The sequence below is a fragment of the Danio aesculapii genome, chromosome 21, assembly GCF_903798145.1.
Source record: "Danio aesculapii chromosome 21, fDanAes4.1, whole genome shotgun sequence".
Taxonomy (NCBI): Eukaryota; Metazoa; Chordata; class Actinopteri; order Cypriniformes; family Danionidae; genus Danio; species Danio aesculapii.
Window position 1 is genome coordinate 32,510,396 of NC_079455.1, and position 13,817 is coordinate 32,524,212.

Sequence of the window (13,817 nt, forward strand, 5' to 3'; positions counted from 1 at the left end):
CAGAAGAAAACACTGATGACCATCTTGTCAGCTAAAAACAACAAACTATGGCTACAGTTTACACAAGCTGAACAAAACTGTACAACAGAAGATTGGAAAAAAGTTGCCTTTTTTAACGTGGTAGAATCATAATTTGGCAAAAACAGCATGAAAGCATGAAAGATTCACCCTGTCTTGTATCAATGGTTTAGGCTGCTGCTGGTGCTGTAATGGGTCCCTTTAGTACTGACGCTGACCATGTTCATCCATTTATGATCACAGTGTGCACTTGTGAAGGCAACGTCTAGGAGGATAACATGTCACAAAGCTCAAAACATTTCAGAGTCCACTGTACTCAAATGGCCTCCACAGTCACTCAATCCATTAGAGCACCTTCGGGATGTGGTGAAATGGGAGATTCACATCATGCATGCGCAGCCAACATTAAGGCAATTCTGGAAGGAGAAATGGGTTCAAGCTAGTGCTGTTGCAATTACTGGTTTCATGGTAAACCAAGGTAAATTTTCAATTGAACATTTCATTATCATTAAAACCGTATTTGGTTATCACAATTTGTTTTTGATCACAAATTGAAAACTCAGTTAAGTAAGCTGAGGTAAATCCTGTGACACTGTGATTAGCTAATCTTGAAAGGCTGCAATGTAAATGCATGCATATACATATATATATATATATATATATATATATATATATATATATATATATATATACATATATATATATATATATACACATATATATATATATATATATACACATATATATATATATATATACATATATATATACATATATATATATATATATATATATATATATATATATATATATATATATATATATATATATATATATATATATATATATATATATAAACAATTTATTTATATTTATACAACAGTTCTGTCTGGTTCTTCAATCTGATTGGCTGATAGCCGTGCGATATTCTGCAAGTAACAGCGCTCATACCGCCTCTTCACTCTTCACCTTTGTATATTACTCTGCCCACATACAGCGACAAGCAGAAGACACTTTACAGTTTGACAAATATTACTACTGTTGGGCAACATCATGTATTTTGAGGCTTATTTAGTTGAGAATGTAGTTGTTTAGGTTGACATTGACCATCCACAAGATGGCAACAGAGACCATATAATAAGCCCTTAGAGGAAAAATACAGCATAATTTTAAACTACAGCTGATCAAATCATTATTAAACAGGTAAGTGACTTCCTAAGTCAATCTCTCTCTTTTGTATGTTGAAGTGCTGTATTTACACCATAGTAATTGTGTGAGATGGGGCTCTTATTAAAGTCTTAAAACTGGAGATGGCCATCTGTTTCTAATGAGTCTCCAGTTTTCACTACTGCAGACTAGTTCAGTAAACAGAAAAAAAGAAGAAAAGCCTGCATGATTAGCATTTTTCCTTATCACAATCACAACAGTAATCTGGTAGTGATTGCGTTGCTTTTTTCAGGGTTAATTATTGGTTTCTCCCTATTGCAACAGAGAAATACTGGAGAAATCTCTGTAGATTGATGGCATTTCATGCCTTTCAGCCTTATTATCTTAAAATATCAGCAAAATCACCCGTTTTGTCATCACTTTAGATATTACGCAAGAGAATCATTCAAATAACTCTAAAGTGACCTGTGTGAATGAGCAACTGTTCCTGCTGTTCTGACGTCAGCTGCAGATGTGAATGAATGGTGAAAGAAAGTAGTTCCTTTTCTATTTTATACACATGATTATGCAGTCGAACTGTTGTTCAAACGCAATATCGTTTGATTATATTCATAGTACTCTGGCATATGTTTTATGTGGCAGATGCCCTTCCAGCTGCAACCCAGCACTGATATTACACTTACTCATGAAGCCCCCAGTGCTGGGAAACACCCATACACTCTCTTATTCACACACACATACTACTACGGCAAACATTAGTTTATCCAGTTCACCTATACAGCATGTCTTTGGAAACCAGAGCAAACCTACTCGAACACTGGGAAACATGCACACAGAAATAAGCTTTATGAGTCCAGCCGGGACTCGAACCAGTGAGTCACTTGCTACCCACAAAAACAAGTCCTAATATCTTATGCTGTATCACGCTTTTTGCTTCTTAGATTATTCTGCAGGAAAACTATATGAAAATATGTATTTCAAATATTTTGTTGTGTAAAAGTATTCACACCACACTGCAGTTGGTCAGTCATCCACCCTCATAACAGCACGACATCTCACCGAACAGCAAGTACACAACATTCAGCCTGGCAGCGAGGACACATCTCACTCCTTATCCATTTACGACATCTTTATTTAATCTGCCATCTCTAACTCTAGCACTGCAACACAATTAATAAATGGATGGTATGTTGCCAAAATTGAGTTCAAGCCTTAAATAAAACTCCAAAGATTCACCAAACAGAAGCAGGCATGTGTCTCTGGAGATGAGACGGCGTGTTAGCATAGCGGTGACTCAGCCTCTCAGCTCATAAATCAGAGTGGATGATCATCAAGTGGAACTCTGTGGATTGCTCATGATTAGCATACAACGCTGTGCAGACCAGGCTCTCCACACTGACCCACTGGCCCTGAAAGCATTCAGCCTAAAAATGACTCAGACTGGGAAAAAAAGACACACAAAAAAGGCCAACCCATTACATAAGTTAGAAGAAGTGATTTGGAGAAGATAAGAATGTATGTTGCTGCACAAACAGGACAAAGACTTAGAGAGTAAAATGGCGAAAGCTAAAGAGAAAGTTCATTCAAACGCTAAAGTCATTATAAGATCAAAATAGACAGTTATTTAGTTATTTATGGAATACTGCACTGTTTATTATAAATGATTTATCCACGCACATCATTATTTTTTAAAAATGCATGTGCCCTCGTCTTTCTTCAAAATAACTTCCCTTCCTTCCTCAACATCTCTTCTGGCTCAATTGCTGGAAAAACCTGTCAATCACAGGAGACCGATAGCAAACAACAATGGTTCAATCAGTGCCTGATGGACAAAATCAAGGTCTGCACTTTTCTTCTCGTTCAAGAAACTGCCTCACTCAGACATAAATCTCACAGTCATTACAAACACGATAAATCTGCCTTCTAAGTGTGAACAATCAAATTAAAAGTTAGATCTGAAGCAAAGTTATAACTAGCCACCAGAATGAGACACTGCTCGCTGCAGAGCCACTTGAGCTCCAGCTAGAGGGAGCTTGAGCTCCTATAAGCAGTTTTAATACGTACACCCAGCTCCCCCCTAACCCCAACCCCCAATGACATCACTCGTAGAAGAAGTGCAAGAAAGGAGGAGCTGGAGCTCAAGCTCCCCCTTGCTGGAGCTCAGCTCTGCCCAAGTGGCTCTGCAGTGAGCACCACTTGACTAGAATTGCCCCTTTGACTACAATTGCCCCTTAAAATGAGGGATTTTAAGGGCACATGTGTAAGTAGTAAACATTTTCCGGCCTGACGATGCACATTTTCAATTTATGACACAGATGATGCAATATATTGCAGACATGACCATTTTTTAGGTTGGAGGGTAAACCCTATAGGTGTTAACCCTTAACTGTGATTGTTTGTTTTAGTTCAATTTGAAATTTCCCCAACCGTTGCAGAACCGTTGAGCGCTCCAGCTTGGCCTCACCCTGATCCACCTAGTTAGCTAGTTACTTCGGGACTAGTTCCTATAGACATACAGAATATTAAATGAGAAAACAGTTGGCGTGGCTTGTTTTTCTACTGTGAGCTGATTGGATGTAGTATAGTAGGGGTTTCATTCAGAAATCTTGGGAAAAGGGTTTGGGGAAAGTGATTACAACCTAACAGACACCTCCTACTCACCATGATGTTGTACATTTTCAATTTATGACACAGAGAATGCAATACAGAAATTAGTTCTAAGGGACAGTTTTTTTAGGTTGGAGGGTAAACCCTTTAAAAGGATTAGGGCACAAGGATGAGCCGTTTAGGATAGAATGTAGCCAATGACCCAGTCTCAAATGGCACCCTAAACGTACAGTCTTAGTCCACAATTTTATGAAATAATGCAGCTTTAAATGTTGGGTAGAAGTCTGCTTGAAGTCAGCAATAGTGTCCATCAAGAGTGCACAGCAGGTGCAAAGGGGGCTCTCTTGAGCAGCCTTACGAAAGCTAAAATGATGAGTGAGACACCCTATGGTTTCAAAATGGACAAATGCACATGATGACCATTCACTGTAAAAAGCTGATTAGTTGACGTTACTTTAAAAAAGTGAGTAAACTCATTGCTTTTAAAGGAACACTCCACTATTTTTGGAAATAGACTCATTCTACAAGTAAATCTTAAGCCAACTGTAATTGTTTGTTTTGGTTCAGTTTGGAATTTCCCCAACCATTGCAGAACCCAGGGAATAAGAGTGAGTGCTCCAGCTTGGCTCCACCCTGATCCACCTATCTACCTAGTTACCTGGGGACTATGGAGTAAACTCGCTGTAACTTAAAAACTAAGTAAGCTTGTCTCTTTTAGGGCAACAGGTTTGCTCCTTTTTAAGTAAAGTAACTAACTGCTTTTTACAGTGTTGTAAGTCCACAACAACTTTAAAGTCTGCATGAAACAGAAGCTGTGACTGTTTTTTATTCATATAGTGACGCAGTTCCTAGAGAAATGGAATAATGAATGAAAAAACAGTGGGCGTGGCTTGTTTTTCTACTGTGAGCTGATTGGATGTAGTAAAGTAGGCGTTTCATTTAGTAATATCGGGAAAGGGGTTTTGGGAGAGTTATTATAACCTAACAGACACCTCCTCCTCACCATTTCTGTTTCAGATTACAAGGGCAAAGAGTTTTTTTTTTTCCCTTAATGAGATGCACAGATAAGTTGTTTACCACAAAACTAACAATGTAAGCTAATAAAATTCATATGGTTCATTTTGATTTTATATGTTATTAAATTTTAACTGTATATCTACTTTTGTAGAGGAAATGCATTGCAAGTTTGTAATGGCTGGTTGATGAGTATAGTATATACAGTCAAGCTCGAAAACTATTCATACACCTGGAGTTATGAATAATTTCAGGCTTGACTGTACATATATTTACAGTGTATTGCCCCTTTTAAAGATGACCACTTGAGGCATTCACAGCTGCAATCTTTCAGCTGCCATCTCAGATTTTCAACTCTTAGGGTACATCGTAGCCAAAAAAGAAAGCTTTTTCCACACACCTAATGGTTACCCAGAGAAAACCATTACAAAATCCATGATGTGGCAAATTTGAAAAGAACTTTAAAGTACTTCCTGTTCTTTAGTGTGTCAGAGTGGGCCGGAGTACTATTGATCTCGTGTGTATTCACAGCCCATGGTCCACCTACAGATTGAGCTTTTGAACACCTCAGTGCTCATGACCCAGTGTCTGGAGAAAGAGCAGATTATACCAGAGACCGCCTTCACAAGAAGCAACAGTCCCCCGGACAATGCCAATTCAGAGGCTGAACTGCTGAAAGGGACGTTCAATAGTAAGTCAGCACAATGCATGCAAATTATTCCAATCTGTCCTGGAAAAAAACTAACTTACGACATCAGAGTCATTTTTCTGACAAATGTCTAATCACAATGTGACTGTGATTTAAATTGGGCTTTGCCTGACAATTGTTCAACAGCACAACACCTCTTTCTGTGCTCGGAAAACACTATAATTTACAGTCTATAATAACAGTAACAACTGCCACAGGGCAATGACTAATTCCTTTGCAAATGAGCGGTTTCTTCCTGCAGGGCAGCTTATTTAAAAGAGTCCACATCTGAAGTCTGGAAACTGTTTGATTGCTCTTTTCATTTGAAATCAAGGCACTTTAGTTTATTTGTTAGAAACAAAACCTAAACATTTTGGATTCCAAAAAATTTAAAGAGATAGTTCACCCAAAACTGAAAATTCTATCATCATTTACTCACCATTCAAAATCTATTTGAGTTTCTTTCTTCCGTTGAACAAACGGAAAGTAGACAACATTGGTGGGCAGCGCGCGTTCGATCGATAGTAAACAAACAGTGCATCAGCTCACGTGTGATTTTGCGGCCCCAAATATGTCATTACATTAAGACAGAAACGACATTTTTGGGTGAAGTACACCTTATAAATAGAGTATGTGACACTTTTAACGCCATTTGGAGATGTCCATGTTGCTGAACGTAGGCTATATAAAACAATGTGAAGACTTGTGCGTCCGCCTTTACACTTCTCTGTTGAAAACAATTGGCTGAATAATAAAAAAGCCGAATTAATATCTTGTGTAGGGTTGAATCAAGATCGCAATCTTTTTTCGATTAATCGTGCTGCCCTAATGCAAATGATAAATAATAATAATAATTCCCTACATTTATATAGCGCTTTTCTGGACAAGCCATACATGGACAAGTCTGGCAGCCATATTGCGCCAGACCGCACACACCAGCTGATTGGTGGAGAGGAGATGCGATGAGGCCAGTGGGCAAATTTGACCAGGATGCCGGGGTTAAACCCCTACTCTTTTACAACCACAGATAGTTGGGACCTCAGTTGAACGTCTCATTCGAAAGACGGCGCTCACTAAGCAGTATAGAATCCCTGTCACTATACTGGGGCATTAGGACCCACACAAACCACAGGTCGGGCGCCCCCTGCTGGTCTCACTAACACCACTTCTGACAGCAACCTATCTTTCCCATGTGCTCTCCCATCCAGATACTGACCGGGCACAGCCCTACTTGGCTTCAATGGGCGACCATGTAAAAGTTGCAGAGAGCTAGCTGCTGGCTAAAGTCTACTAACTAATACAAACTCAACAATGCATTGCGAATGATCACATTGCGATATCGATGCTGAAAAGATATATTGTGCAGCCCTACTTCAAAATATATTCAAAATATCCATTTGTCTTTCTCAACAGAAGAAAGAAACTCATAAAGGTTTTGAACTACATCAGGCAGATAAATACACTCACCGGCCACTTTATTAGGTACACCTGTCCAACTGCTTGTTAACCCAATTATCTAATCCCATTGCAGCAACTCAATGCATTTAGGCATGTAGACATAGTCAAGATGATCTGCTGCAATTCAAACCGAGCATCAGAATGGGGAAGAAATGTGATTTCAGTGACTTTGAATGTGGCATGTTTGTTGGTGCCAGATGGGCTGGTCTAAGTATTTCAGAAACTGCTGATCTACTGGGATTTTCATGCACAACCATCTCTAGGGTTTACAGAGAATGGTCTGAAAAAGAAAAAACAGCCAGTGAGCGGCAGTTCTGTGGGTGCAAATGCCTTGTTGATGCCAGAGGTCAGAGGAGAATGGCCAGACTGGTTTGAGCTGATAGAAGTCAATATGGACCAAAATCTCTGAGGAAATTTCTAGTACCTTGTGAATCTATGCCACGAAGGATTAAAGCAGTTCTGAAGGCAAAAGTGTGTCCAACCCGGTACTAGTAAGTTGTACCTATTAAAGTGGCCGGTGAGTGTATATGGTTCCTAAATAAATAACAAATAAATTAATTAAAAGAAAAAAAATATCTAAGTTGTTAGAGAAATATGATTTCACCGCAAACCTATGTATATCTCTTTCATTTATAGCTAGCTTGAAAAGGTGAGCTAAGACCCCCTAGAGAACCCCCTGGTACCCTAGGTGAAAACCACTGTCCTGAAGCAAGTCTATAGAGATTTTTACCAGTCAATTGGTCATAATTAATCAAAATGATAAACATATCCAGCACACATTATGTAGATTACTCTTAATATGATTATTAGTGTATAACTAGTGCAAATTGTAAAAATATGTGTGTGTCTGCTCCTGCGGTTAATGTGTCGCGTCTGTTTAGGATGCTGTCTCTGTTACATCGGTCATTTCTACTCAGCATGCAAAGCCGTTTGCACAGATATACCTGTCCTGAATACTGAACAGTCGCTCGTTCATTCTTATGACACACACACACATAAATGCACCAAGGTAAAGGAATGCCGTCCCATTCATCACATCCATCCGTGGCTGAATGCTGCATGTCTACAGCAGGCTTTAGTTGACAAGGACGTTTCAATGACCTCTATTTACAGCGGCAAAGTTTATCTGCTCGAATGCAACAATCCATATGCAAACATTTAGGATGCAATGACTCACAGCATCCCCGAGGCCTAGACATGAGGGTGAGAAGGTGAACCACCTGCCATCTTATGAATTATGACAGACATGATGATACACTCGAGATCTAAACAGGATCTAGTTATATAAGAATGTGCAGTCAAGACAAGGGATCGATAAATATGGGTTTGCGTTCAAATGAACAATGAAAACATGCCTCAATTATGCTGTCTTAGAATATTGTCTTGATTTCTTGCTTGTGGTGACTAACTCATTTTCTTGGTTACAAGACTGCCAGTCAGTTTACATAGGATGATATAATTTACTGTGGCACAGGAACACCAGGGGCAGCATCAGACTGTCAAGGATGATTGACAGATGGAGTCAGTGTCTTGCATACATGCCTGTTGCAAGCACATCAGCGGTGAAGGACGCTGTCAATGCTTTGATATATTGCTGATGCAGTGTGCTGGAAAATATAGTTTAAGCTGGTGCAACATGGTCTGAGATGATCATTAGCACTGGCTTGACCATCTCAGACATGCAACAAACCAGCTTATGGTGGTCAAGCGGGCTTTAAGGATAAAATTTGCAACTGCATTCACACATGTATAAGTCATTTAAGGAACTAAATACAGTTCAGAATTAATAATATAGTAAATTAGCCTATTAATTGATTATATTAAACTGTTGGACCCTTTATTTTAAGATGTAAATTTCGAAAAAATGTCCTTTCAAAATGCACAAAAAGAGAAATTTTGAAGAATGTCCCGGTAACTATTACTTCAGGGATGCCAAAACACCTTAACTGTGTCATAACATGAGTTCTAAAAACGTTTAATCAATAATCTCTATTGAACTGAAGATTTAAACTTCAGATTCTTAAAGGGACAGTTCACCAAAAATGTAAATTCTCAATATTTACTCATTACATATTCCCCTCGTTGCGTTTGAGTTACTTTCTTCAATGACCTTGAAAGTAGATAATGTATTTTGAAGAATGTTAAAAATTGGTAGACATTGACGTGCATTCTTACTATGGTAGTCAACAGCTACCAGTTTCCAACATTCCCTTTTTGATACAGTCCAAGTGTGCACAAGCTCTTTAACCCCGGGGTTACAGGGAACGATACAGGAAGTCATTTTTACATTGTAAAAAATTACATCATTAATTAGTCCTGACAGCATATGTTTTTAGGTCATTGTAACTTAATAAACTAAGTTAATCATGTTTAAACTTAATTTTATAAGTTATGCAAGCTGTTTTACATCAGTTTAACATAATATAAGTTCAATGGACTCATAGGGTTCATTTGATTAGTCAACCAGGATTTTTTTTACAGTGTACCAACAGTGATCAAATTATATAACTAAAGTCATACTATATGAATCATGCCTAATTTTAATAGCATCAATACCGTAGATAGGGACTAGTTGTCTACTTGTTGTTTGAAACTAAGGTGTGCAGTATATGAATGTAATTTTATTAATATTATTGTCTTTTTATACATGTAATTTATTTTATTATTTTATAGTATGGAGAGGTTGACATTTGAATTTCCCTTTGGGATTAATAAAGTCTAAATAAACAAACATACTTCAAAATATGTTATTTTGTGTTCAACAGAAAAAAGAAATGAATAGTTTGCATACAAAATAGAAGTTTGGAACCACTTTAGGATGAGTAAAAAGTACATTTTTATTGTTTGTGCGAACTAGGCATGGGACGGTATATGATTCTGACGGAGTGATAACCTTTGATAAAAATATCATGTTTCACGGTGTTGTAATTACTGCTCTAAAATAGATTCTTTTTAAACCTCTGGGTAAAAAACAACATTCCCCCCTTTCAACACAATATATTTTATTTTGAGAAATGTTAAAAATATTTTGGAAGAGTAAACATGTCAGGCTAAATAATTCAATGAACCATTGACTTCTGCTGTCTTCCTTATTTTCAAAAACACAATTTCTTTACAATTTAAAAAGGCATCTTTGGATATCTTTTCTGCTGGGGATACTAATGTCCTGAAAAAAAAAAAACAAATAAAAAATTGTTTAAGAACGGTATAGTAGAAAATTTTGGCGGTTTTAAAACCTTGACTTTTGCAAACTGCGGTATACCTTGAAAATGATTATCGTCCCATGCCTAGTGTGAATTGTAGCCTACTTTTAACAAATAATTCAATTTTGTCAATTGAATGAATCATACAGGAATAATTCTGGCACTCCAAATTTGATCAAGCACTCTAATAGAGAGAAGGTTGATTTTCATTAAATTAAGATTTAATTTAGGGCTGGGCAATATCGATAATTATTTTCCATGTTGAATGATAATGATACATATTTTGATATAAGTTGTTAATGCTTCCATATTTAACAAAGTACCCCAACAATGACTGAAGCCACAAAAATCAGAGGGTGCATTAAATGGCATGGCCGAAAATTTGGTCCATCTCTAAATATCAACACACTTTAAGATTCTCATTGTTGCACATTTGTGCTGTGTGATTGGCTCTTAGATCAATATAGAGTAAAAAAAAAAGTCCAGAGCTTATCATTGTTATGGACATCAATTTTATTGCGATTCGATATAATATCGTTTATTGGCCCAGCCCTAATTTTATTCCTCAAAAGATTATACACATAAAATAGGTTCTTTATTGGCTTTGATGGTTCCATGAACAAAAGTTAACATCCATGGAATTTTTTCATGCCACAAAAGGCTATTTGACGTTGGAAAGGATTCTTTAAATTGTTGAAAAAATGGTTATTTAAAAACGGTCCACCTAAGGGTTCTTCTATAGCATCACTGTGAAAACCATTTTTTGATTTTCCCTGGACCATTTATATTTAAGAGTATTTAGACTTTTATGAGCATTTAATTCACCATTTATTGCCCTTTTTTGTTTTATGCAGACATATACAGTGTTCAGCATATGTAAGTACACCCCTCACAAATCTCTCTTTCAAATTCATATTTTTAATATAAGCTATACAATATTATATTTGTGCATATACATTAGATTAGTCAGTACTGAAGCCAAATCTTGAGCTCAATAACAAAATAACTTACAATGGCGGTCCAAAACCTAGTACACCCAAATTTATAAATTGTATATTTATAATTTATATATTTAATAGAAAAATATTAAATAAAGTTTTTAAAAAAGGAAAAATCAAGAAGCAGAAAAAATTGAAAAAAACTTTGTTAAAATTTTCAATAAAAATTTGGTTGCAATTTTTTCAATATTTTGCTGGAGTTTAATTGTATTATTTTTCAATTTCTAAATATGTTTGGTGACTAAAATATTATTTTAATAAATATACCCGTTTAATAAATCTGCTTTGTTTAAATGCACCAAAATACATTGCCTATTCACTGAGAAATGGATACAAATATTCATTTTCAAAATGGTGTGCATAATTATGCTGAGCACTGTATACTATAATAGACTTGGAACAACATAAGAGAAAGTTAAACGACGATAGAAATTATATTTTTGTAATCGTTTTTAACATGTTGATATCAGCACACTGAATCTTCACATTATGTACAAATGAAACGACCCGTTAACAAATACACTCGCGCTCAAGACGCCATTCTTCAAAATGACAGGTCTTTAAAAATATATATATATATTTAGGCAGACCCGATTTTTCTCACATGATTAGGAGTTCAGACCCCCATGCGCCGTTCTGTAACTTCAAGCTCTGAAGCCACACGTACGAATGCAGAGCTGAGCTGACGGGCTTCATGCAGTGCAGGACCCAGAACGAGTTCACAGAAAAACACACACTCACACTCACCTAACTTTGGCTGCCACCGAAGAAATCGCATCATTTCTCAGATTCTTCCTTTTGGACACTGCAGTTCCCATGCTGGCATGGAAACAACGCTTGCAGGAAAACCACACATTCCAGATGTCAAAGCATGGGATGAAAACGCGTGGAAAAATACGATGAAACAGACTGCTTTTAGAAAGCGGATCCTTTTGCGTTCACGTTAAGGTCTCTTTGTGTCATAACGCAAAATTCAGGAGGTGATGCGGGACAGAGGATGCTGCCGTCTCCTCCTGCCAGTGTCAACTAGTTAAAGAAAAAACACACGCTCAAGCAGGTCCCTCCCCTCCTCCGTCTCTCTCCCCCTCTCTCTCTCTATGTGTGTCTGTTCATTGAGATGAGAAAGGCACGATGGTTTGAAGAGTGTTTATGGTGCTGGGAGTGTGTGAGGGTCCAGACAGGAAGCCCTGTGGGAACCATATATGGAGCGACCACTCCTCCAATTCCACCCACTCCCGTGCAGCAGGTCCAGCGCTAATGTCAGGTACAAAATGAGACGGACTGACCGGAACACACGGGCAAAACTACCTCCCTTACCAGAATCAGAATGCTTTATGGCCATCACCAAATTGATTTCTTCAAAATGGTGCAATAATTAAGGCGCGTCCACTCCACAACAAAACCCATAACTATAAAATAGACTAACTAACGTATTGGCGGCCACGCGCGCATTGATGTTCTGTTCAATATAAGCGCGCGCTGCAGATTAGTCGTTTTGAACTCCGATTGGCTGAATTTTCCCTCTTTCATTAATCAGATAGAAAGTCGTTTTCGTATATGACCTTTGCTCTGTAACATTACTGTAACTTCTTTTGTAGATTTAATATGTTTTATGTGTTAACAAATTAACTTGCTAGTCATGTGATCTTATTTAGGATGAGTGAATAGATTGAATTACACTAAATAAGGTCATTGATCTATCCGTTCATCTTTATATTTATTTATTTATCCACCAGTTCACTCATTCATCTATTCTTCCCTCGATCCATCAGTCATTCCATTTGTCTGTCTATCCTTCAGTCTGTCCATTTATCCATTCATCTATCTGTTTGTCCCTCCATCAATTTGTCTGCCAATCAGTGTCTTCTGTTTATCCATTCACTCTTCCATTCATGCATTTAATCATTCAAACTTCCATACATCCATCTGTCTGTATGTCCATCCAGTTTATCTAACCATTCCTCCATCTTTTTCATTCCATTCGTCTGTCCATCAACTTTTAGTCTATCCATTCATCCATCTGTCCATCATTCTGCCTCTCTGTTCGTCCATCAATGTCATCTGTTCATCCATCTCCATATAATACATCCCTTTATCCATTTGTACTTACTTTCATCCATTCATCCATCCATCCCTAATCCATACATCCCATTACCCACTAGTCTATCCTTCTAATCATCCATCTATTCATCCGTCTATGCATCTCCATATCATACATCCTATTATCCATCAGTCCATCTCTTCAGCCATCCATCCAGCTCCATATCCTTACATCCTATTATCCATTAGTCCATCCTTCCATGGATCAATCCATCCACCCATCCATCTCCATATAATACATACCATTATCCATTAGTCCATACTTTCAGCCATCCATCCATCCATCCATCCATCCTTATATCCATACATCCCATTATCCATTAGTCCATGCTCCCAGCCATCCATCCATCTCTATATCCATCCATCCCATTATGCATTAGTCCCCCTATCCATCCATCTATCTCCATATCATACATCACATTATCCATTGGTCCATCCACCTCCATATCCATCCATCCCATTATCCATTAGTTTGTCCTTCCAATCGCCCATCCATCCATCCATTCATCCATCTATCTATCCATCTCATTATCCATTAGTCCATGCCTCCAACCATCAGTTCAT

General features: G+C 37.5%; 1 protein-coding gene across 1 annotated transcript in view; it reads right to left on the reverse strand.

The window, feature by feature from the left end:
- The window catches only part of nsmfa (NMDA receptor synaptonuclear signaling and neuronal migration factor a), a 77,410-nt gene extending 65,218 nt beyond the window's left edge, over nucleotides 1–12,192 (reverse strand). Inside the window, exon 1 of the mRNA XM_056445705.1 lies at nucleotides 11,901–12,192. Coding sequence (XP_056301680.1) covers nucleotides 11,901–11,971 — 71 coding nt within the window. The 5' untranslated portion in view covers nucleotides 11,972–12,192. The remainder of the gene's footprint in view (nucleotides 1–11,900) is intronic.
- Nucleotides 12,193–13,817: the final 1,625 nt, after the last annotated feature.